The sequence below is a fragment of the Aristolochia californica genome, unplaced genomic scaffold, assembly GCF_029961685.1.
Source record: "Aristolochia californica isolate CCGP_79_NKW_82.1479 unplaced genomic scaffold, dmAriCali1.0.hap1 SCAF_2, whole genome shotgun sequence".
In the NCBI taxonomy this organism is placed as follows: Eukaryota; Viridiplantae; Streptophyta; class Magnoliopsida; order Piperales; family Aristolochiaceae; genus Aristolochia; species Aristolochia californica.
Genome location: NW_027181881.1, coordinates 8,047,131 through 8,071,188, shown reverse-complemented (window position 1 = coordinate 8,071,188; position 24,058 = coordinate 8,047,131). Strand labels below are relative to the sequence as shown.

At 39.0% G+C, this 24,058-nt stretch overlaps 1 protein-coding gene across 1 annotated transcript; it reads left to right on the top strand.

Moving 5' to 3' along the window:
- The first annotated feature begins 621 nt into the window (after positions 1 to 621).
- LOC137956878 (uncharacterized) lies at positions 622 to 23,635 on the top strand. Its single transcript, XM_068804535.1, has 9 exons — positions 622 to 976; positions 12,195 to 12,288; positions 12,383 to 12,492; positions 12,702 to 12,958; positions 13,151 to 13,282; positions 21,702 to 21,962; positions 22,642 to 22,859; positions 23,016 to 23,169; positions 23,278 to 23,635. The coding sequence occupies exons 1-9, from the start codon at positions 772 to 774 to the stop codon at positions 23,494 to 23,496; spliced, it is 1,650 nt and encodes a 549-aa protein (XP_068660636.1). The 5' UTR covers positions 622 to 771; the 3' UTR covers positions 23,497 to 23,635.
- The last annotated feature ends 423 nt before the right edge of the window (positions 23,636 to 24,058 follow it).

The following is a 24,058-nucleotide window of genomic DNA, read 5'->3' as shown; positions in this document are numbered from 1 at the left end:
GCGATTACCTATCAAGCAGTGAAAGACATAGGATGGATATAAAACGGGAAACAACAAAGGTCATTGGTGCTGGGGACGGTGAGAGGAAGAGAATCGAGCGGCAGAGACAGGTCACCCAGAGGGTGATTGAAATCCCTGAAGGTCGATCGTGAGCGAGAGAGAATTTTTTTTTCTCCAAAACCCTCATTCGACAGAGCCCTCCCAACAGCCCCAACCCGAGCTCCCCATGTCTCTAAATTCACTTTCCCTCCCGTTACGCTGGGTACTAACGGCTTATAGCTCCTTTTACGTAACATAGTACATTTCACTTATAAACGGTACTAACAGGGCCTTAAATGTATATTTCACATACACAGTTCACACAGGTCTAAATATATCATTTCTAGCGGCAAAAATTCGAATGTAAGTTTCAAAAAGGGCTCGTCTTTTTCGCTTTATCCTGCTTGAAACGTTTAATAGGTTTTATACGTTAACAATGATAGAATCCAAACCTCTGCGAAAAGTTAGCTTTTCTTTCCCATCTCATTGTGTTGGAAATCTCCAAGGTTTTTCAGCGAAGAGCGCCATTTAGATTGCGTTTCTGGTCATTTTCCTAACGTCCTCTTCTTCCTTTCTTATAGATAGATGGCAGGGGTATGAATCTTGAAAGTGTAGAAATCTGTAGGTGAATTCCTTTTTGATTTCTGGTAATTGGTATTAGGTTGTCAAAGCAGTTGGTTATGAGATTTCATCGCCGAGGTTGGATTTTTGGGCCAAACTCGAGAGAACTTAATGGCCGTCAGTGGTGGAGTAGAGGTGATTAAGAATCAAGGTTGTTCAAAGCTGATTGTGGGGATTTCCTCTTCTTTCCCTTCTTTGGAAAGCAGCCATCTTATGGAGCTAGCATCACCAGCTTCTTCTGTTGTCTCTGATTCACCAGTTCGAGCTAATGGTCCTTTCACTGGCCTCATCATATGCGTGACAGGACTCTCCAAGGGTATACCTGGCCTGCATTTTGTTTTTTTTTCTCTACGACGTGTATTTCCTTGATTTTTTCTGTTTCGGACGAATTCTAAATGACTAGGACTTTTCATCTTATGCTGGATTCTCTTACGTATAATTTCAAATACCCATGTTTTTCAGTCTGTTTGTTCTCCAGATACGAGATTTTTGGTAAAGATTAGCACGGATTTTAGAAATTTCATGGTAAGTAAATAATGATAGTTCATATCCTCAATGCAGTCAAGCATGATCAGAGTTTTGATTCGAGCAACCACGTTTGATCACTGTTTTGATTTAAGCAACCTGGCATGATCAAAAGTTTGAATTAGCACGGATTTTCGAAATTTCAAAAAGTAGGAGAAGTAAATATTGATAGTTCGTATCCATAATGCAGTCAAGCATGATCAGAGTTTTGATTTGAGCAACCAAGTTTGATCTCTGTTTTGATTTAAGCAAGCAGGCGTAATCAGAAGTTTGGTTTGTGGTCTAACCATTAGATTAAGCTGAATCAGTTAGCTGCTGATGAACCAAAAATTACAGCGGGAGAAATGATGTTTAGGATACCAAGTCCAAATTTTTGTGCACTCTGTTTTTGACTTGTATTATGGCCATATATCTGTAAAGGCACTGCCTAGGACAAGATTCTTTCTTCCATTTCTCATTTTATTGGGCCACATTTGCATTATTTCTGAAGACAGGCGTCTAAGCAAACTCAAATGCTTCTTTTTGGTGTTAATTGACCTGTTTGATTCTGATTAAGTGGTTTGCTCTATGTGAGCGCTCTATGTGAGCACCTGAATGCACAGTACCTAAAAAGTCATTTCTCAGCTGATTATTGATGCTTTATTTGTAAAGTAAATATTCATTTGACTAAAAATAATGTCTGAAAATGAAAGGCCTTTATTGAACTTCTGGATAAGTATCATGGAACATCCTAAACTTTACCTACAAGTATGGATCTGTCATTTTCATTAAATATTAAAATCCATATTTTGCTTGATTACACTGTTGTATCACTGAACGCCTAATGGTTCATTTGTTGTTTATAAATATCAAGGAGTCATCTCAAGTAGATTTCTGTGTTATCTATCTTTCTGATTAGTTAGTTTGGGTAATGAAAATGCTGGGTGTGGGGTTTTGACAACCTTTCTTGTGACAAAAACATTTTGTGGAGCATATTCTCTTTCTTATATGCAACTATCAGAAACATAAAAAAATCTATTGCTCAAAGAAGGTTCATTTTATATCTTAAAATCCATAGAAATGCCATGATTACATTGAGTTAAATTATCAGAATGATTTTCTTTATGACATGAAACTAATTATTTGCTTTGGTGGTTATTAGGAGAAAAAAATGTTCCAAGAAGGTTTATTGCATCGGACATACTTATGAGTGTGCAATTGCTAATTTGAGAATGGTAGACATAAGCTCTAGTACCTACCCCTTATATGTGAGCTTCGGTCAGGGATAAGCTTTTAAGTCCATATATTTGGTCCTTTTCATGAATGAACTGAATAACCACACTCAAGTATGATCCCTTGGTGTTTGCTATTTGCAGTCAATACAATGCTAACTGAGAGATCTTAATGTGGTGTGAATGGGAAACATGAAATTCAGTGTTGGCCCTTAGAATTTAATTACTGTGATCTATGAATTAAGACTAAAAATAATTTTGTTTGCCAATCCAAGAGAAATGGGAACACATTGTAGATTAAGGGACATGTTATGCGATGAAGGAGCTTTTTGAATTGACTGGAGTTTTAGTTATTTTAGTCTTTTATTTATTTCAATTGCTTAATTATTCTAGGACTTATCTTTAAGAGTTAGATTGGGTGTAATTGAGACATGGGTGGGTTAATTGTAATATGATTTTACTTATTTTCCTCTATTATTAATAGAAACTTATTAAGTCAATGATCTGTTTATCTTCTCTAGAATTTCTACATGGTATTAGAGCAGGGTTTCTAAATTGACACAATGTCAATTTACAGAGATGATGTGTTTCTTTCTTTGAATCTGGTTCTAGTGTAGTTTATCTTTTTGCTTTTGCCCTAGTTTATTTTTTTCTTTGCTAGCTTATTCCTACTTTTGTATGCCCTATTTTGCATTAATTATCTCAAACCAAGTAACTATTGTTTGTTAGGAATTAGATGCTCTAATTCTAAACTAACGAGAACAATAAAAATAATCGCGAGAGAAGGAAAAAGCAAGCACAAAAAAACACAACAAGATTTGTACAGGTTCGCCTCAAGGTGAGACTACGTCCTGTCTTCTGCAGCTGCAGTAATCCACTATGAAGATAAAATAGTTTATAAGAGATCGCATACACTTACAAGTGTTATTTTTTCTCTAACCTCTCTCGGTTGCAACTAATGCTCCTCGGATGATAAAGCCTGAATAGCGGCGCCCCAAATATAAAGAAGAAACAAAGGCAACCGTGATACAAGTGTAAAATCCCCAAACCGCCCTTAATGAAACAATAGTTAATATATCGTGGACTGACTCAACGTAGGGCGTTGATTAGGCTCTACAACTTAACACTGTTGACATGAGGAATGTATCCTTTGCATTTGATTCTCTTTGTTCTTCACTACGTGAAAGTTGTTGCTTTGATGCTTTGCTTTATCTGTGCATCAAAATTTTAGAATTTCTTTATCTGGTGTTCAAGTTTTTCGTTGCCAATTGTTGAAGTTAGGTTGGTTGTTCTGAAGACAAACGATATGGATCTTTGTGTCGACGTTTCAAGTGTTGTCATCATCATCATCTTCATTAGAGCTTCGACCGACCTAGTCTCCCAAAATGGATTTTGCTGCCAATCTCCTTGCTGTGATGGCAATTCGAACAACATTAATTCCATTGATTCAATCAGATGAATGGCAAACTGATTCATATAGATCCGTAGACATCAACTTATTGCAGTCGAGTGGCTTTCCACTTCTCCTTTCAAGTTATCATAGGTGTCAACTAGAAAGCATGAGATGGCAACAATAATGAGGGTTCCAGCAGCACGTGTTTAAGATCATCTTCCTTTTTTTTGAAGCTCAAGAATCTAGGAAAATTTTGTTGCTCTTGCATCCGAACTTCAGCAAGTCCCTCACCTTCACATTCCTTGTATTCTAAGTTCATCCCAGCCCTTTCTATCTAATTTGCCATACTCTTGTCGTGCGGAGTAGAAGAGTTCAACAAACTCCTAAGGTTGATGAGTTGAAATAATTTGAGCATCATTGAGAGATTGATGTTCAATACCTTCATCACGTTTGCTGTCAGAACACTAAGCAGAGATTTTGTGTGAATTTGGAGAGTTTGAGTGGATAGCAAGGAGACTGATGTGGCAGTAAGTAGTTGGCTCCTATTTGGAGTTGGATTTAACTACTTCAAAAATTTCCTAATCCTGCCATGTTTCTGTCCTACTTCGAGTAGGACTCAAAGTTGCCTTCTACTTTTGAGACCATGTATTTTTGGTTCCTCCTGCCTTTGGGCAATATGCCAATCCCTAACGTGCCCCGTGATTGTGAACCAGAACTGGGTTTTTCTTTCCTCAACCTCAAGAATGGGTGAGGGAAGTGGACATAAAAATATGGATGATTTCAGACTGAAATTTGTGAAGACAAAAAGTCTAAATCTAAGAAGAAGAAGGTGCAAGAAAATGTCTCAGAGTTGGATTAGGATTTTATTGTTGACGAGGAAACATGCCGAGATTTCTAAGGGGGAGAAGGAAGAGCTAGCGACTTTGGAGAAAGGTTAGAATGTGGAACAGGTAAATATCCAGCATAGAGAAAGAGGTTGAAAAGGTAGGGAAAAGATGGGCGAGCGTGAGTGGTGATGCGACGATACGAGGGAGTGAAGATGTGAATGCAAAGGGTGTGCGACGATGTGAGCGTAAGGGGCGAGCGAGGAGAACCGAGCTTCAACGAAAACATTGACAAAATAAATGAAATGCATACGAGAATAGCACAATTGATGGAGAAGAGGAAAGGGCTTTCCTGGGCGTTGATCGTGGTAAGGGGTTCTGCAACGAGTGTGCCTGCATAATCTGGCGAAACAAACATGAGAAATAAAAAAGAGGTGAGCATAAGGACCAGGGAGGCTCTGATGGCTGCCCCTTTTCTACTATGTGACAGGAAGAGGAAGAAAGGGAAACAACTCTCCTTGGTGGCAAAAAGTGTTCCCTGACGCTCCTTGCCATCGGCGACGACTGTGCTAAGGACGAAGAAAATGGAAGAGGCGCCAAAGACGATTTCTCAGACGGATGGACGGTGATACAGCGAAACCAAAAAGGTAAGAGAAACTCCTCGTCGATGGTCACCCTCTCTTTTGGCGACTCGGAGATCTCACTGAGACGACTCTGGGAAAAGATGGTGTTTCGATCTGAATCACAATAAGAAATGGATTGAAACATGCCTTCATCTCGATCCCTGAGGTGGCCAAAATCGACTTTCTTCAAAGGTTCGATGCTATCACCACCAAAGGTCCCTCATCCCCTCGTCAAATAGAGTTTCGATGCAACTCCGTAACCTATTCCCTTTCGGTTTTCCGATACCATGAGATAGAGAATGCAAAATCACCCAAAGTAGAGGAAGCTTGATCATGGCATGGATCTACATCCCAAAGAAATCAGGTCCCTCTTTCAATTGGAACATTTTTCGAAACTCCCTCTCCTCCTTATTCCAAAAAACCTACCTAAACACCCCCCCCCCCCCCCCCAAAAAAAACCCCTTTCTCTCCCCACCCCCCAAACCCTCTAAAACAACATCATAAACCTTCCACCCGATTCTCTCTTGGAGGGCCGAAGAATTCTAAAATCGGCGGTGATTATGGATGATCTATCCCTGGGCTGGAATAGTGAAGATTTATGTCACTATGTTGGTGGAAAACTTAAATTAAACTACCGTCCGACCACCTCTTATTTGGGCCATTCGAAATGGCTAATCTCCTTCCAATCTCTGTCGGACATGGAGGCTGCCCTTCACCTCTTGCCAACTCTTTATCTCAACTTCTCGGCGATAAGTGGTTGGCATTCAACCCCTCCCGAAAGTCACTACGGTCAATGGATTTCCTTTCTCGGAATCCCAACAGAGCTCTGGTTGGAAAAGATCCTAAATCAGTTGGCCAGAAACTTTGGAGAGCCGATCAAATGTGCGAAGGAAACAACCAAGCGTGCCAAATTAGACATCGCAATGGTGTTCGTGGCCCCTTCGTCACCTTGGACGGAAGATTTCTTCTTCAAAATCACAGTCGGAGAGGTTTTTTTTTCTGGATCAAAGCTGTGTTCGGAGAATTATCCACGGCGGACTTGTCAAAGCCCGCGCCCCCCTCCCCACTACCCACACACAAAGGTAGGCCATACATCTTCCCTTCCCCTCCCCGACCGAGTGGAACAGACCAACCCACAAACCCAACTTCACCCGATTCAGCCAAATTTTTCTTGAATTTGAATTTGAATTCAAATTCAAATTTCAAATCCTTGACTGTACCCCCAGCTGGAAAAGCTGACCCCTCGAAAACCGAACTTCCAACCAGTAACATCCTAACCTTTTCTGACACATTGGAAACCCAAATTACTCCCCTCAATGCCACTATCCATACAAACCACCACATACACCTCCCCTTTCTTTCTCTTTTCCCACACGACACCCATAAATCAGGCCTCAAAACACCCACTCACCCCCCTCGAAATACACACTTCCACCCTCAGACTTCTGCTACAGTGCCGGTTGCAACGCTGACAATTACTTCTATCAATATCCCCCCTCAGCCTCGCCAAAATCGCATTGCCGATCTGGACTCATCAGAAGAACAAAGGTATCCAACCCAATCTGAATTTTCGACTCACCTTTGGCTCCAAAAGGAGCTGCAATTTATCCTAGCCCAGGAAAGAATCAGTTGGAAGCAAAGAGCTTGTTTTAAATGGCTAATTGATGGAGATGCCAATACAAAATTTTTCCACTTCCACGCCTCAACGAGGAAGAGATCTAACCGAATTACCTCTTTATGCATCAATAACGAGGTAATGTCGGATAGGATCCAAATTACTAATGAGCTGCTCAAAATTTTCATAGATTTATACACATGATTATCTTAATTGGCCCGAAATCCAGCAACTTCACTTTGGCCGTCTCCCACGCTCTGCTTCATCTCTTCTTGAAGTTCCCTTCTCCCAGATGGAAATCAAAAAGGCAGTTTCGGGCATCGGGTCCTGATGGATTCAACGGCGAATTCTACCACCGAGCTTGGCCACTCATTCAAGGAGATATTTCTTTGATGGTTGAGGGTTTCTTTAAGAATGGTATCTCCTTCTGTAGCATGGGTGCCTCTTTCATTTTTTTGATCCCCAAGAGGAGGAATGTTGAAACCTCTGGTGACTTTCGACCTATCAGCTTGATCTCGAGCACATACAAGATTATTACCAGACTCCTCGCAAACCGGCTCAAGACAGTGCTCCCTCTAGTTATCAACCATGGTCAAAGTGCATTCTTAAAAGGTAGAAACATTTTGGACTCCACTATGTCAGCTCATGAGCTGATTGATCATTTTACCCGCTCGAAGAAATCAATGTTTGCACTAAAGTTGGATTTAGAAAAACTTTTCGACTGGGTAAACCGGACCCATTTGGACGACCTCATGTCACGCATGGGCTCTAGAGATCGATGGAGATACTGGATCAAGAGCTACCTGTCCTTCGCAACTTATTCTCTTGTCCTAAATGGAACAACTTGCGGATGTTTTAAAGGCTCGAGGGGATTGACACGGGGAGACCACCTCTCCCCTCTCCTTTTCAATATTGTGATGGAATTTCTCTCTGCTATGTTCTTCTCAGCCAAAGAATGTGGATGGCTAAACCCAATCAGCAACTCCTCGGCTTTTAATATCCCTATCCTCCAATATGCAGATGACACTTTGATATTTGGAGTAGGAACTATGGATAACATCAGAAGAATTAAGGCGGTTCTGGGATTTTTCAAAATTTCCTCATGTCAGAAGGTAAATTGGGGGAAAACCTCCTTGATTGGGTTCAATATCAACCCAAACTCCCACTCGGAAATGGCCGAAGCCCTTGGCTTCTCGATTTCATCCACCCCTTGCACCTACCTCGGTCTTCCCCTGTTTTTGAATCGCATTTGCAAAGATATCTAGACTCCAGTTATTGAAAAGATGGAGACGTGTCTTGCCACTTGGAAGGGTCGATTACTTAGCAAGGTAGGCAGGCTAACCCTTCTAAAATCAAGCATTGCTGGCATCCAAAATCATTATTTATCCTTCTTGCCTTGTCCTGCTTCTGTTAGCCGATAGTTGGATAAGATGAAGAAGCTTTTTCTTTGGAGAGGAATCAGCTCAAAATTCCAATGCCATTTGGTCAGTTGGGAGGAGGTTTGCCTCCCAAAAACCCTTGGAGGCCTCGGAATCCGGCTTACCAGAGACATGAATCATGCCTTGCTCCTACCAAACCTTTGGAAAGATATGGTGCTATCAAAGCTCGGCATTACTTTGAATTGATGGACCGAGGGGGGAAACAAAAGGCTCTTATCTCCTATCTGGAGATCTCTCTTTCTCCTTATCCCAATTTTCTCCTCGGTTGTCCGATTCTATGTGGAATATGGCCAAAATATTAGATTCTGGGAAGACTGGTGGTCGGGTGATATGCCTCTTCAGAATTTCAAGATTCAAGAGAATTACAATTGCTGAAGTCACCAATAATGGGGGATGAAACATGTCGCCTTTTGGAAACCTTATAGTCGACCAAAATTCAGGCTAGCAAATCAGACAAGTTAATTTGGTGGCCGGATAAGAGTGGCTCTTTCTTTGTCTCCCAACCCCCCCCTCGTTCCCTAAAGTAAAATTCTTCATGTGGAGCGCTTGCCTCAACAAAATTCTCTCTGCTGATAATCTCAGAAATCGTGGCCACCTAGTGGTGGACCCCATTTGGCTTTTTTCCTTGTCGCCGAAGATTTTTTTCCTCTGCCCTTTCTCTTGGGTGATTTGGACGTTGATTATCAGCAGAATTGGACTCCAACTTTGCTTCCCTGTAGATCTCCTCGTAGCCTGCCGAATGCTTGCTGGGACCTCCATCCTCGGTCTTGGAAAAATTATGATATTGGCTTGCTTAGCTTTCATCCCTTGGGGTCTATGGTTAGAGCGCAACCAAAGGAAATTCACCAAGTTCAACTCTCAAGATAGAGTCGATGAAACTATCTTAGGAAATATTACTACATGGCTATACTCTAGAAAAGGCTTCTCCCCCTTCTCAGGGTCTTCCATCAGAGACAATTGGAGATGTCTTGCCTAGCTTCACACTTCTTTGAAGCCCCCAGTTAATTCTGGGTGGACCTTGTCACCTGCTGGTGTCCTTAAATTAAACTTTGACGGATCCTCTTTCGGCAACCCTATCATAGCTGGTTTTGGCGGAGTGATTCGTAACTCTCTTGGGGACCAGATCCGAGCTCCACAACCTGCTTAATGGGCTCTGCGTTTTTGCGATCACTGCTTCAGGCCCATTCTCATAGAGGAGACTCCAAGGTGGTGATCGGTTGGTGTGAGAATTACTCAGCACCTCCGTGGTGCCATTGGGACACCTTTTTTGAAATTATGGAAATAGTAAACTTATTTGATTGTTTTTGGTCTCACATCCCGAGATTAGCAAATTCTGTGGCTGATGTTTTAGCCAAGTAGGGAGCTTCCTTGCAATCTCTTGTTGTTAGGAGTTAGCTCTTCCTTTTTTGGGTTCTTTTAATAAAATCACCATTCATAAAAAAAAGAAAGAGATTGAAAAGGAAATTTGCATTATAAATTCTCAATTCTGGTAATACCCTTGGAAACCCTCTCAAAGGTAACTGAGGTTCATGTTTCACAATTTACTTCAGAGACTGAAAAATATTTTTCTTTTGGATTTGGAAGTAATATTTGTCCTTTTATTTTTAGCAATTCTGGTCTGGTTGGATCCGCAACAAACTTATTTGTTTAGACTACATAACAGATTCGGTCCATGTGTTGTCGTGCGAAGCTCGTCTTAATAAAATTGTTTTTTTGTTTTGAGGGGAGATTGCACAAGGCTATTTGACCTGAGGTCTCCTCTCTAGTGTTGGCTTACTTGTCTTCATTGGTTGCATATTTTCCATGCAGTTATCTCCAAAAATTAATGCTCATCCCCCCAAAAAATATTCTTTGAGGTCATTCTTGGTCCAACTTGTTTGTTATTTTTACAGATCTAGTGTTACAGTCTCCTTTTAATTTTATTACCTGTGGTGTTTATTTTAGCTATCTTTCATACCCCTATGACCTTTTTGCTTTGTCTATGTTTTGCTACCATCTCATTTTTGGAATCTCGTTTACCTTTTCAGGTCAATCCTTTGTTAAACTTCTTGGGTTGATTTCGTTTTTACTATATATGGTTTTTTTTAAGTCCATCGAGACTTTTTTACTAGTGCCCTTAAGTGGGTATTTTTTATCGCCGTCTTTTGAGTGACATACGTTACCTTGTTGAGTGACTATTATCACTATTTTGTGTTGATTTCAACTATTTTTATTTTATCACCCATATTTTTTATTTTTGAGAGTCTGTGTGCGGTTGAGTCCTTATCCTTGAGTCACCTTAATGGAGGAGATAATTACTACAATCATTTTTTTCTTTCAATCTGGGATTACTACCATTACCTTCCAACTTGAAAGGGAGAATAGAAGGAGAAGTATGAAGGATGAGGTAGGTAACAAAACCTATCATGAAGGATTCTATGAGCTGAATCAAACCTTGTCACTCTCATTACTCTATTTATTTGATGCACGTCTTCTTCTTATTTTTTTTTATGTATAAGAATCCAGTTTTGGAAGTTTAGTGTTGCATTGTGCGCTGTTTTCTGATTTAAAGTATGGGTGTTGTAATCATTTGAGAAGAAGAAGTATAATCTACAATGAAGAATTCCACGTGTTGTGGAATATGAAGAATTTTTCAGTTAAAGAAGATTGAAGATCAAAATTCTTTTTCCTTGCAAGCTAAAGTTATAAACTCCAATTTGAGGGGGACTGTTGAAGAGCAGGCGTGAAGAGTCTTACATGATTCTCACAAGAAGAAGTTTCATAGAACAATAATTAATATTGTTGAATTTCTGGTAAAGAGAAAAAACTTCACTAATTTGTTGTAATCTGAGTACATGAACCCCTATTTATAATAAAGCAAAGTAATGAAATCCAATTACAATTAAAGTATCCTTGTCCCAATTACACCCAAAGTCTAACACCTAAAGATAAGTCCTAGCATAATTAAACAACTCAACATAAATAAAAGATTAACATAACTAAAACACTTTTAAACTGAGACTCTTCTATGAGACCTCATTCTGTGAGACTCCTATAAAACTCCGACATATTAATTCCGGTTTTGTGAGACTTCTTACTATGAGAGTCATGTAAGAACCTTCTATATCTTCTTTTCAGCAAATATGCTAGAATTTTTCATGAGTCTCATGGGAGGGAGTCTCAAAGGAGTTAATTAAAAGGAGTTTTAGTTATTTTGGTCTTCTATTTGTGTTTAGTTGTTTAATGATTCTTGGATTTATCTTTAGGAGTTAGACTTTAGATGTAACAGGGACATGAGTAGTTTAATTGTATGTGATTCTACATATTTTATCTATTATAAATAGAGGCTCGTTGTACTCAGTTAATCAATAAGTCAATGATCTATTTTCGTCTCCAGAAATTCAACAAAAATGAGTGTCGTGTGCATGTATAATCAACATTTGAAAAAAAAGATGAAACTAGGAAATGCAAATATGTGAATGGACTCCACAGGTTTAATGGATGTTTAATAGTGCAGTAATGAGAAGGGTTCTGGTGATGCCAGTCAATGGAATAACAAGAAATATAGGAAGACCAAAATTTACATTGAATGGAAGTGTGAAAGACTTGAAGAATGGTGTAAGACTCTGATTGTGGCAGATAGATTAGTAGTAGTCATTATTATGTGTTGTGACCAAGGAGGTCTCAAAGTTGAAAAAACTGAAAGCATGTACTTTTTTAGTGTGGTTGAGAGAGTAAAGCATTGTAGGTTTGAGATCATTGCGGTATAGCTACAAACTTTTGAGGTCGATATGCTGGATCTGAGATTTTATTTTACTTATGGTTCAGCTTGGTATATACATCACTATTCTTTCTTGGCAGTTTAGTTTCATATGAATTTAAAAAAAGTCCAACAGCCATTATTTTTTGTGTTATGATGTGACAGAGGCAAGGAAACAAGTAATGGCTGCAACAGAAAGGCTAGGTGGTGAATACAGTACAAATTTGCATCCTCAGTGCACTCATCTAGTAGTACAGATATCCTCTCAAATTAGCAATCACTGAAATGTAGTTACTTCACATTTGTGTCTGTTAATTTTTCATTTTACTGGGGTTGGCATGTATTCTTAACACTGACTACAGCGTCTGTGGACGTAAATTTAAACATGCTTTGAAGCACGGATCAAGAAATGGCCTATCTGTTGTTACCTTGGGATGGTTTGTGGATAGTGTCAGGCGGAATGGTGGGTGATTTTTAATGTTTTGCTCTTTAAATGTCATGCATGTTCTTATACTGATACACGATGGAATTTACTAATTATGAAATAATCTTCGATATCTACTGGCTATTGTGTTTCCAGGAAGTAATTCAGCAGAAAATTAAAGAAATATCTTTTGGTAATTCTGTAGACACTTCTTCTAAGACAATTCTTTTGATGTATCTTTGTTGCAGTTAGATTGAGTGAATCTTTTTATAGTGTAAAAGGCTTGGGAGAAAATATTCTGCCATCAGCAAATTTGAATCACCTTGTCGGGTTCTCAGACAGTGAGAACTTCTGCCTTCCTACTGTGATGCAAGGAGAGAAACTATCAACTCGGCAATCACTTTTGGAACTCCCTGAAATACAACGTAGTAAGCATAAAGGGCCCAACCTTTCGGGTGAAAGCTTGTATATTGACTCAAGTATTTCACTTGACTTGCAGAGGAAGGTAAAAAATTATAGTTATGGAATGGAATTTGGTAAGTTTGGGGCATTTATTAGATGTTGAAGTACTCAATGTCATCTCTTGTAGCATTTAATTTCTTCAACTATTTGCTGCTTGAGGGGTTTGTTGAGGGATTCAGTTGAATTATTTGTACCCTATAAAACTCATTCTAGTTTTACAACTATTTTGTATTAGATTGCTGATGCAGCTATTGGAGAAGGTGCTACTCTTTTGGATCACTGGTTTGTTGGTTGCAATGCAACTTATGTAGTTTGTGAAGGGGTTTCTATTCAAAAATATATTGGACAGACAAGCAATCTTGTTACTGTGAGTGCTACTTCCTCATCCTCATTTCCTTTTTTATATGCGGTTTTATATATGTAGTTGATTCAATATAAAACGCTTTAAGATATAAAATTTGTAAATCTGTCAAATGTGTTTTATTTTGGGTCCATTTTTTGCTCAAGGGAAGAGGTATTCATGGAATAAATAGAAAACCAAAACAGTCTAAACTTGACCAATGTAATGATTTTTGAATGTTGATTAAAACTCATCAGCATTTTAGGTATAAGATCTGTAACAAAGACTCAGGTTTTTGGTATTTATAGAGTTTACATTAAGATAGGCCTTGGCAAAGTCTTCTTGTAGCATCGTATCTGATGTTGACATGGAATGAAAGTATGCCCTAAAGACCAAGTTTGCATTTTGGATGTGTAGTGAAAACAGAACTCCTGTAAGTTTGCACTTAAACTACACTCTTACCGAGAAAGAATTGCTCTAATTCTGTTGCAGGTTTTGTCAATCCAACCCAAACTCTAAACAAATTGAGGTTGGAGAGGAAAAGGATAGCAACTTTCATACAAAATTCATAACTCTCGTGTGGGAGAGGTAGAGTATTATATCTAATATACCTTCTATTCCCTTATAAAATGCCACTTTGGCCATGACTAAGTACCTCCTCTAAAATTATAAAGATGCCCCTTTTAATTTAATAACTAATGCACCTATAAGCTAAGAACTTGGAACAGAAAGACAGAAATATAAATAATCCTACCAACTAAAGACAAATAACCTTTTTGAAGAAAATTAACTCACAGTTATTGGCCAAATATAAAGATAAAAAATCCGAAGTTCTATGCCAGAGAAGCTGCCTTCTCCGTAATGTGACGTGATCCTCTAAGCTTTACTTTTTGAAAACTCATCTTCTTAGATTCTCCTTTAAGTTCTTCAAACTAATCATATTCCACCTCTTTTTCTTTTGACATTTTGTGCCTTATCTTTTGATCCTTTAATTGCATTTGGGACTGCATTAGATTCCCTTGGCTGAGGAGAATTCATCCTTGAGTTCGTTACATCAATAACAGCTCTTTTCCCATGATAGGGATATAAGAGCTTGACATTAACGATATCTAATGCCTTAACATTAAGAAGGAAACACACATTATGCGTTATCATTAATTTCTCGAGAATTACACATAGTCCAAAATTCCTATTCAATGGCTTTCTAAGACCTTCAGCAGGAAACCAATCACTGCCCAAAGGTCTCCAACTTTAAACAACACTTACTTTCTGTGCTAATCAGGGTTTCAAGGTTTTCTGTTGAAAACCTCATTGGCAGATTTCAGCCTAAATTTGGCCTATTCACAAAACGACCTTCATTCTACTGACCATATCATCCACTTCATGAACCTGAAATTGGAAGCTTGGTTGGTGCATGAGGACTGGTTGGGTTATAACCGTTGACAACCTAAGAAAGGCTTTACTGTAGCGGTAGTTTGTGCTTTTATTGTAATAAAGTTCTGCAAGTGGCAGCAAAGTGTCCCAATTATCTGTTGATTTTAATTATTTCTACATTAAGACTTTACCCACTTCTTGATTCGCTACTCAGTCTGCCCATCTGTTTGTGGTTGGTAGATACTACTGAATTTCAACTTTGCCCAAAGTTATGTAAAAAAATGTCCAACAAACTGTCATCTCACTCACTATTGTCCAAAAAATTAGCCGAATGGATTACATGGTTCCATGAACATGAAATAACTGTTACAACATAAAAAATGGAGTATATGGTATGCCAGTGGCTCCAAGGGGGAATGGTCGATCTCGATCCCTAGCTAATAACGACACTAGAGCCTCCTTCAATGAGAAGATGATCGGATAGTCACTCTTTGAAAATATTCAGACTGTGAAGGAAGGTAGAAAAAAAGTTCAGTACGAAGGTGCAATATGAAAAGTTTAGTTTGAAGGTGCGGACACCAAGGATACAACGGGTATTGGGACATGAAAAAAAGAAAAGGAAAAATACGAACCTAAACTATTAGAGATGATAAATCAGAAAAGGACCACATCATCCCTATGGGTTGACCAAGTTAATTCACAAAACCCGTTCTGATACCATGTTGAATTTCTGGAGAGAGAAATACTTCATTGACTTGTTGTTTTAAGTATAATGAGTCTTTATTTATAATAGAGGAAACAAGTAGAATCCAATTACTACTAAACTACCCTTTTCCTAGTTATACCCAAAATCTAACACTTAAAAATAAGCCTAACATAGTTAAATAATTGATCATAAATAAAAGACTGAAATAATTAAAACACCTTTTAATAGAAACACTTTTGTAAGACATCCTCCCATGAGATTCCTGTAAGATTCTATCATATTAATTACTGCTCTATGAGACTTCTTTTTGTGAGAGTCATGTAAGACTCTCTTATACTTGCTCTTCAACAGAAATAACAAACTCTAGTAAAAAAAACATGAGAAATAGATCCTTCTTCTCCCTTGTCTCGCTTATGAACTATCCTAAAACAATAATTTAAGGTTTCATGTGGGAGACAAGTTAATTTTGTCTAGCAAAAAAAATTATTAAAGTAAATTTTAGAGGAGTGAATTTCTGACATATAAACTTAAAATAATGGCTGGAGAGGGGAAAAAAAAACTTTGGCATGCATGGCTGCTATATTGTACATGCAAAATAAGATTTTTTTTTTTTGAAATAGTACTGAGTTATATTAAAAGCTTAAATGGGCAAAATTACAAGGAGGGGGAGCCGTCCCAAACAATGAGAGATTGCTGGGAGGTTCCAAATTTAGCTAGCCTATTAGCCACAAAATTGGTTGACCTAGGAATGTGATTCCAAGTACAAGAAATGGAAGATACAATATCTGTAATAGAAGAACTAATTGGCCAATGCCGCCAAGGAGGAGTGGCTGAATTAGAGTACCAGCTCATGTCTACTTTAGAGTCTCCCTCAATCAGTAGCTTCCCCTGAAGTCTGTCTTTGAAAATCTTCAACCCAAGATGAATAGCATTCTCTTCCACAATGGTAGAATTTGCAATGCCCACATGCCCAACATAGGAGAGGATAGTTTCTCCACTATGATTTCTGAAAACCTCCCTTGCACCAGCCGGACCTGGGCATTCCAAAGCACTACCGTCGAAATTCAACTTAATGCAATCTTTGGGGGGAGGCTCCCTCTCAGCCGTGATTGGAGTCCTTTGGGGCCCGCCATGTGGGCCAGAAAACACCAATTCCATCAAAGGGTTATACCAGTCCGAGGAGCAAATTTCTTCCTGATGTGGAGCCAGCTGGAAACCATACCCACAGTGCAAGAGACCGTACTATCCAGTTTGCTGAAGTTGGAGTTGAATCTTCGATTATTTCTCTCAAGCCTGAGATACCAGGGATGTGAGCAAGGCAAGCAGAGAGCAAAATCTTGCCAATTTTAGGGAGGCGAGTCCTCATCTATGAAGTGCCAAATAGATCTTGATGGAGGCCCACCTGAATGCCGATTTTCTGGAACACTGCCATCCAAACTCTGCACGAGAAGCCACAATGCAGAAGAATATGTTGTATTGACTCTTCACAAATGCCACATAGGGGGCAGGTAGCATCCGGGGTGGTGAAGCTTCTCTTGTGGAGATTGTCCGCCGTGACGATTTGCACTCTGATGGTTGTCCAAATAAAGAATTTAACTTTGTTAGGCGCTGAAAGTCTCTAGGCGAGGTTTGCTATGTGCTCTTACTAACTGAGGACAACTTCCCTGATGTGGGAATAGGCTAAAGCCACTGTGAATGTTCCACTGATACTAGGCTTCTTAATCAATTTATCTGACACTCTCCCGGAGGATGGTACCATTGAGACTGGAAAGAAGCGAGCAGAAGGCAACAACTTCCTCATCATTCAAGCTTCAGCAGAAGAGAAGACTCCAAGAAAGATTACTCCAAGATTCGGCTATCGAGCATGAAACGTCCATGGCAATCTTGTACAGTCCCAGGTATACCTTAGAGAGGGGCCGGGGACTTCACCACTCATTAGTCCAAAATAAAAGAATCCTCCCGTTTCCTGGGTAGAAGGACGTCGCGACCTTGAAGGCTGGAAGCAACTTATAAACGAATTTCCAAATCGGGGATAGATAGTGAGGAGCACCTCCCTCTCTCCACCAGTGCCCTGGAATCTAAAGATAGCGGCACACCATATTTCTCCACAAATTTCTATGGTTGGCATTGAAGATCCAAATCCACTTAAGGAGGGTATTATTCATATCCTTTATGGGTCGAATGCCCAACCCACGTCTATCTTGAGGCATACACATTTCCTTCCAACTGACTAAATGATATCTAAATGTGTCTTTAGATCCTCTCCAAAGGAAGCGACGATGAATAACATCTATCTTAGAGCACACAACGGCTGGATTCTTAATAAAAGATAGGAGATAATTTGGCAGGCCAACCAAACAAGACTTTAGCAGAGTGAGTCTACTCGTTGTGGATAGGAGATTGCCTCGCCAAGTTGCAAGACACTTCTCAAATTTCTCAATAAGGGGGGCCCAAAGCCTAGCCGTGGGACGAGAATCAAAGAGGGGGGGACCCAAATATGTAGCAGAAGTGACATTGATACTCTCTGTAATTTCTATGATCCATTACTTCAAATTTGTACAAGATGCAACGCCTTTGTTGCTGAATTATGGGCTTCAGATGCTTGTTGGAATCTTACTTTCCGGTGTAGTTTGGTTGATGACGAAGCTCAACTCATGGCAAGAGTCATTCTGGAGCTTCAACCAATCACAATTCGTCAAAACGCTCATGATAAATTTATCTGGAGGTTGAGGATAGCAGCCATTTCTCGGTGAATCTTGTTAATGGCTGGCTCAACGCCCCAGTCCCCCATGAAGCTGCTATAGCCTGGAGTCTTTCGGCTCCTTTGAATTTTTTTTCTTCTGGTGTGCCATCCTAAATAAGATCCTAACAACGGACAACCTGAGAAAACGTGGCAATACCACTCCTTGCATCCTCTGCCCCTTTTGCAATGCTGAAGATGAGACGGTATCCCACCTCCTCCACTGCACCTTCTGCCTTCCTAGCAATCTTCTCACTAGTAGACTCATTTTGGGCACCTCTATCCCAAAAATGGGGAAGATTCTACTATCGGCCTGCTGGCCCACATTCCTTGAACCCTCTGGAAGGAGAGAAATAACAGAAGATTTAATTACAAAGTCAGTAACGCTGAAGGATGTGTCTAGCATCATTGTTAGCCAGGTCTCGTCTTGGCTTCACACCAGAAATGAATTCGCTAGCCTGATTGGCACCCTTCTTTCTATTAGCTGGGTTGTGTTGGCTAGCATCTCCACTCCCATTCTTGCTTGGAAACGACATTGCCTAAGCACCCTCAAGCTCAATTTTGATGGCAGCATTCACAACAACCTGGGCATTGCCAGGTTGGATGGTTTATTCCACGATGCTGATGGTACCCCTCTCATTACTTACGCTGGTCCAATAGGTATTGCTGACTCTACTTTGGTGGAGTTCTATGCCCTCTTCCAAGGTCTCATCATCTTTTGTGACCATCTTAGTGGTCTTCTCATTGTTTAGGGTGACTCTCAATTGGTGTTCAACTGGTGTTCTTCTTTTATTGACTCGCCTTGGAGGCATTGGGCCATTTTTCATCAGATTTCAGAAATCGTATCTCTTTTTCATTGTTTTTGGACTCAAGTTTCGAGGTCAGTCAATTCTTTTGCTGACTCTTTTGTCAAGCATGAAGCCTCCCTTCAATCTCTTGTTATAAAGGGAGTGCTCCTTTAGCTGGCCTTGTATTTTCATTTCTTTGTGTAATAAAATCCTCACTTCACTCAAAAAAATTGAAGAAGAGCTTGTTTCCTATCAAGACACTTCCAAAATGTGCCTAGAGCATTTTCAGTTCCTTTAGATACTTCCTCAAACGTCCCTTGAGTCGCAAGAGTCTATATAAGTCCTTCACATGTCTTTGAATCAGGAAAACCCCAAAACCCTTAAAAGAGTCTATTGTGGTCCTTCCTGAGCACTGACCACAAAGTGAAGTTCTGTATCTGCCATTCCGCAGATTCCTCAAACCTATATCATTATCTTCCTTACTTTTCCATCTATCTGACCATAGCCTCTGTTTTTCAATCTGAATCCCCAAGCAAGTTATAAGTGTGCGAACTCAAAAACCCTAATTCTGCAGTCTGCATAGTCTAGGCTTCTTTGATAAAGTTTCACGCAAAAGCTCTTCCTAATCCTTCATGCAGCTAATCTATGAGGTACCCAAGATAATTCTTTATCCTTGTGAAGCTTTGCATGTAAGTGGAACATAACAAATTCTATTCTAGGGTTTGTTTATCCAACTTAATTCAAAGACAATTGAGATTTGGAGAGGAAAAGTAGCAACTATCATTCACCATTTGTAACTTTCTTTGTGAGAGAGGTTTTAGATTAGGGTATTAAAACCTACAACCTCCTGTTTCCTTACAAAATGTCAATTTTGCCCATCACTTAAGTATCCCCTCCTAAATTATGAAGATGCCCCATTTAACTTGATAACTAATGCACCTATCAACTAAGCCCTTAAAATAGAAATAAATTCATAAATAACCCTACAACTAAAGAGAAATAAACAAAATACCCTTTTTTGGAGAAAATTTACTCATTGCACTTATTGGGATGGACCTTGGACCCAAGTTCACATGGTATCAGAGCAAGTACTCATATGTGGGTCTTTACCTAAATTATCCACTTGTAGAGCCACAAAAGAGGGCCTACATGTGAGGGGGAGTGTAAGGAATAGTGCCAGATGGATTAGTGAGTACAAAGATCTTGAGTTTATTAGTTAGGAAAGAGGCTTCCTAAGTAGGCTAGTTATTTTGAGACAGGCCTTGGACCCAACTTAACATGGTATCAAAGCAGGTATTCATATGTGGGCCTACACCTAAATTATCCACTTGTAGATCTACAAAGGAGGGCCTACACCTAAATTATCCACTTGTAGAGCCACAAAAGAAGGCCTACATGTGAGGGGGAGTGTTAGTCCCACATGGATTAGCGAGTACAAAGATCTTGAGTTTATTAGTTAGGAAAGAGGCTTCCTAAGTAGGCTAGTCATTTTGAGATCGGCCTTGGACCCAACTTAACATGGTATCAGAGCAAGTACTCATATGTGGGCTTACACCTAAATTATCCACTTGTAGAGCCATAGATGGCCTGCACCTAAATTATCCACTTCTAGAGCAAAAGAGGGCCTACACCTAAATTATCCACTTGTAGAGCCTCAAAAGAGGGCCTACACAGGAGGGGGAGTGTTATGGAATAGTCCCATATGGATTAGTGAGTACAAAGATCTTGAGTTTATTAGTTAGGAAAGAGGGTTCTTAAGTTGGCAAGTCATTTTGGGATGGGCCTTGGACCCACCTTTGCATGGTATCAAAGTGGGTACTCATATGTGAGCCTGCACCTAAATTTTCACTTGTAGAGCCATAAAAGAGAGCTTACACCTAAATTATCCACTTGTAGAACCACAAAAGAGGGCCTACACCTAAAATAATCCACTTGTAAAGCCACAAAAGACGGCATACACCTAAAATTATCTACTTGTCGAGCCACAAAAGAGGGCCTACACATTAATTATGCACTTGTATAGCCACAAAAAAGGGCTTACACGTGAGGGGGATTGTTAAGGAATAGTTCCATATGGATTGGTGAGTACAAAGATCTTGAGTTTATTAGTTGGGAAAGAGGTTTCCTTAGTAGGCTAGTCATTTTGGGATGAGCCTTGGACCTAACTTAACAGGCTTAATATAAAGATAAAAGATCTAAATATTCTATGCGTGAGAAGCTGCTTCCTCAGCCTTACTACAAGAGCTTCTAGCTTTACTTTTTGTAACCTCATCTTTTCAGATTCTTCTTCTAACTTTAGTTTATTGGAATCAAAGTCGCAGTAAGAAGAATGGAGATTTCTTTGATGACATAAGCCTAGTTCTAGAATCAGAAGTTTCAAATAATGGCTTTTCATTCTTTTCTACGGATCTAAGCTATTTTTTCCTACCCCTATTCCTGATTATTAATCAGCAACCTTCTTTCAACAGCAGAAAAGAGAGAATTTATGCTTTTGTGGAATAAAACCTCAAAATAAAAATAAAAAATCAAAAGAATTCCTTGTTTTTATTATCTTCTTACGCATTACCATTACATTAATACTAGTTCTTCAAACTGTTCATGTTCAACCTCTCTTCCTCTTGACATTTAATGTAGTGTCTCTTGCTCCTTAATTACCTTTGGGACTGCATCTTTATCATAAGGTATTTCTTGTTGGATATACATAAAAATGTATGTATTTATATATGTATACATATGTGCATGTCTATATATATTAATGATTATGTGTGGGTATATGTACTCCTAGTTTCTCTATGGAATCTGTTTCCTTAATAAAAAAAGATCTATGTACTGTTTCAGCCACTATGGGTTCTTAAAACAGCGAAGGAGCAAAATGTGCAAAGGCTTGTCCACTTGTCAGCAGACCTTGCTAGGCAGGTTAGCACAATCCTTGAGAATTCCCAACATGACATTCCAGTACTTGACGGACTCTTAATAGATGCTCCTACTTATGGAGAGTCTCTAGGGTCTAAAAAAACCAAAGGAATTCTAGAAGAAAGGCAACAGTTGATAGATTCAGCCAAAATGGGGGTGCGAATCCGTCGTGCTCGCCATATGCAAGTAAGTGATATTGATATTCGTATCTGTTGACAAATGTTTGTGTTGGCCATTGTCTGCTCTCTCACATGTTCACTGTCTGTTCTTTCACATGTCATACACTTTTTAAGCATTACTTTTAGGTATGCATGTAATATTATAAAACATATTGGTGCTGTCTGTATTATCAGTGGATAAAGGACCAATTAGTAATTAACTTTAAAGGGCATTTTTTGGGATATGAATCTGTAAAGTGTAATAGCTGTATGCCTCAATATTCTAGGGACATTGTGTGCATCTTTTCTTTAATGGTCCGCGAACTACTTGAGAGTCTCGCAATTCGTAGCAAATTTTTAAAATTGATCGTGCCTACACATATGAGTGCTGATATTCGTGATTGGTCAATCTCTATTTAGTACAATATAAGATTGATTCAGTTTGCTTGGTGGTGGGTTATGAAAGTAATGTATGTCAACTTCACATGTTTCCAAATATTCTATTTCCATTTTCGTAAGGACCGATGTCAACCATATGGAATTGACTTTCCTATTGGTAATGTAGGTAATAGAATAAGTTTATATTTCGTATTCACTTTGCGAATCTGAAATAACTACTAGCTATGACATTCCGAACACCCATCATCACCCTTTTATTAATGTAAGGTTTGTACGTTGCTTCCATGTATTTTCTATTGAGGTTGCAGTCATGTCAAATACCTCTACGTCCAATTACACCGAACACACTCTTGGACTCAGTTTGCTGGTCAATTGCTGATCCCAGTTCGACTGCTTGTATTTATACTGAGTCTTCTCCAATTAGTGATTTGAATGAACAACAGTCTCGAGTTTTTTTTGGTGCACAAGGAGATGGGAAAGATTCACAAGCATCATTTGACAATTTTACTCGTCCTCTCAGAGAAAGGTACTGGTGGATTCATTTTATATTGAGCCTTTAGCAGAAGCTACAATTTATATTTTAGCTCTCCACAAAAATATTTGCAAGTTACATTATTTTGTGGTTGATGGGCAGAGAGGAACAGGAGTTGGTTTTTACATTGTTTTGTTGGTTGATTGGCAGTGAGAAACAGGAGTTGATTTTCAGAAACCACTTTTTGACCATTTTGTTTCCCATCGATAGATTTGGTGAACTTGGTCCTTCTTCTAGAACATTCTTCAGTGATAGGGGTTTTTCATGTATACAGCTCTTGGACCATATTTATGAATTCTACCAGGTAAGCCATGAAATTGTGATTTCTCAGTGATTAAAAGCGTTCTAATTTATATTTAAACCAAAAGGTTTGTTAACTTTTATGTACTAATTCAATTTGTCTGTCATGCAGGAGAACATGTCAGCAAACGAGATAAGCATGGCTATCCATACTGATTCTAGGCATGCTGATAAGCTTCGTTCCATCTTTGTCAAGAAAGAGTCATTAGAGCAAGGGTTTGTGCCGTTTAAAAGGATAGATTTCTTGGGAAGTAGGAGAAGCTTTGAATTGCTGAAACGGGTCAGTGGAGACAACAATAGTAACGTGTACGAACTATTGATTAGAGCGTAAATCTAAACAAACTTTTATTCATTCCTTTGTAAGTGTTCTTTTGGTTGTTTTTTAACTGTCGTTTGTATAATTAAAAAGGTCTGGTAAAAATTCTTAGTTCGAGGAAAGTATTTTTCTGTGAAAAATAAATTCATAAAGCTTCCAGGGTGCAAGGATATGAAGATAATTTTAAATATTATTTGAAGTTATAAATTTGTTATGAGTTTCTAAATCCCAATCTCCTCAATAAATGACCCAAAGCACAAGACGCTTTGAAAATGCTTTTCAAAAGAAAAGAAAACAAAAGAAAAGAAATGGTAATGCATTGCCTCACACATGTCACCAAAAATTGATTTTCTTAGGTACATGCTTAGTATTTCCTATTGTTTGAACAGCAAAGATACCTGCCATGTCTACGGATTGCAGAATGCTAAAGCCTCTTCTCTGACTTCTACACTGACCTATCGATTTTCAGCATCTTGATTCATGAACCTAGTTTGCTTATAGGAACCAATTAAAATATTATATCCTTTGTCTGAAAGGATAAAAATTGTCTCTCTTATATGTTTCTTCCTCCATTATT